This window comes from Plasmopara halstedii, assembly GCF_900000015.1.
Source record: "Plasmopara halstedii genome assembly, contig: Scaffold_647, whole genome shotgun sequence".
In the NCBI taxonomy this organism is placed as follows: domain Eukaryota; phylum Oomycota; class Peronosporomycetes; order Peronosporales; family Peronosporaceae; genus Plasmopara; species Plasmopara halstedii.
In genome coordinates this window covers 1-385 of record NW_020187564.1, presented here as the reverse complement: position 1 = coordinate 385, position 385 = coordinate 1, and the positions used below count along the sequence as shown (strand labels likewise).

Here is a 385-nt window from a genome sequence, read left to right as displayed (position 1 = left end):
TGAGGCATAAAACTAACCCTTTTTAAGTACTAATGTTGGAAAAAGAGTGTTTTTGTCTTCCTTTTGTATTTTCAGGATGAAATGAGCTCAAAATCACAAAAGAAGCAAAAAGACCACTAATTCTACCATAAATACAAGAAAAGGAACAAAAGTGGACTGCCCGGACCCTCAACGGCACCTCCCAAAACAAAGAGAAGAAAACAGAGTCTGAACACGCCCCGTGTCCAGCGAACACGGGGGCGTGCCCAGGAAGCAGCAGAAAAGACAAACCAGTAGAAGCTTCCATTGCTCACCACGGGGCCGTGCCCAGCGGGCACGGGGGCGTGTTGAAAGTACAGCAGGCGCATTAATTGTAATTCGCAATTACAATTAATGAAGAGAGAGA

The 385-nt window shown here is 45.2% G+C and overlaps 1 protein-coding gene across 1 annotated transcript; it reads right to left on the bottom strand.

The window, feature by feature from the left end:
• Positions 1–71: 71 nt before the first annotated feature.
• Positions 72–286, bottom strand: PHALS_12649 (uncharacterized protein; the record flags this gene model as incomplete). Its single annotated transcript, XM_024728240.1, has 2 exons — positions 72–116; positions 179–286. The coding sequence occupies 2 exons, from the start codon at positions 284–286 to the stop codon at positions 72–74; spliced, it is 153 nt and encodes a 50-aa protein (XP_024578737.1).
• Between the last annotated feature and the right edge of the window lie 99 nt (positions 287–385).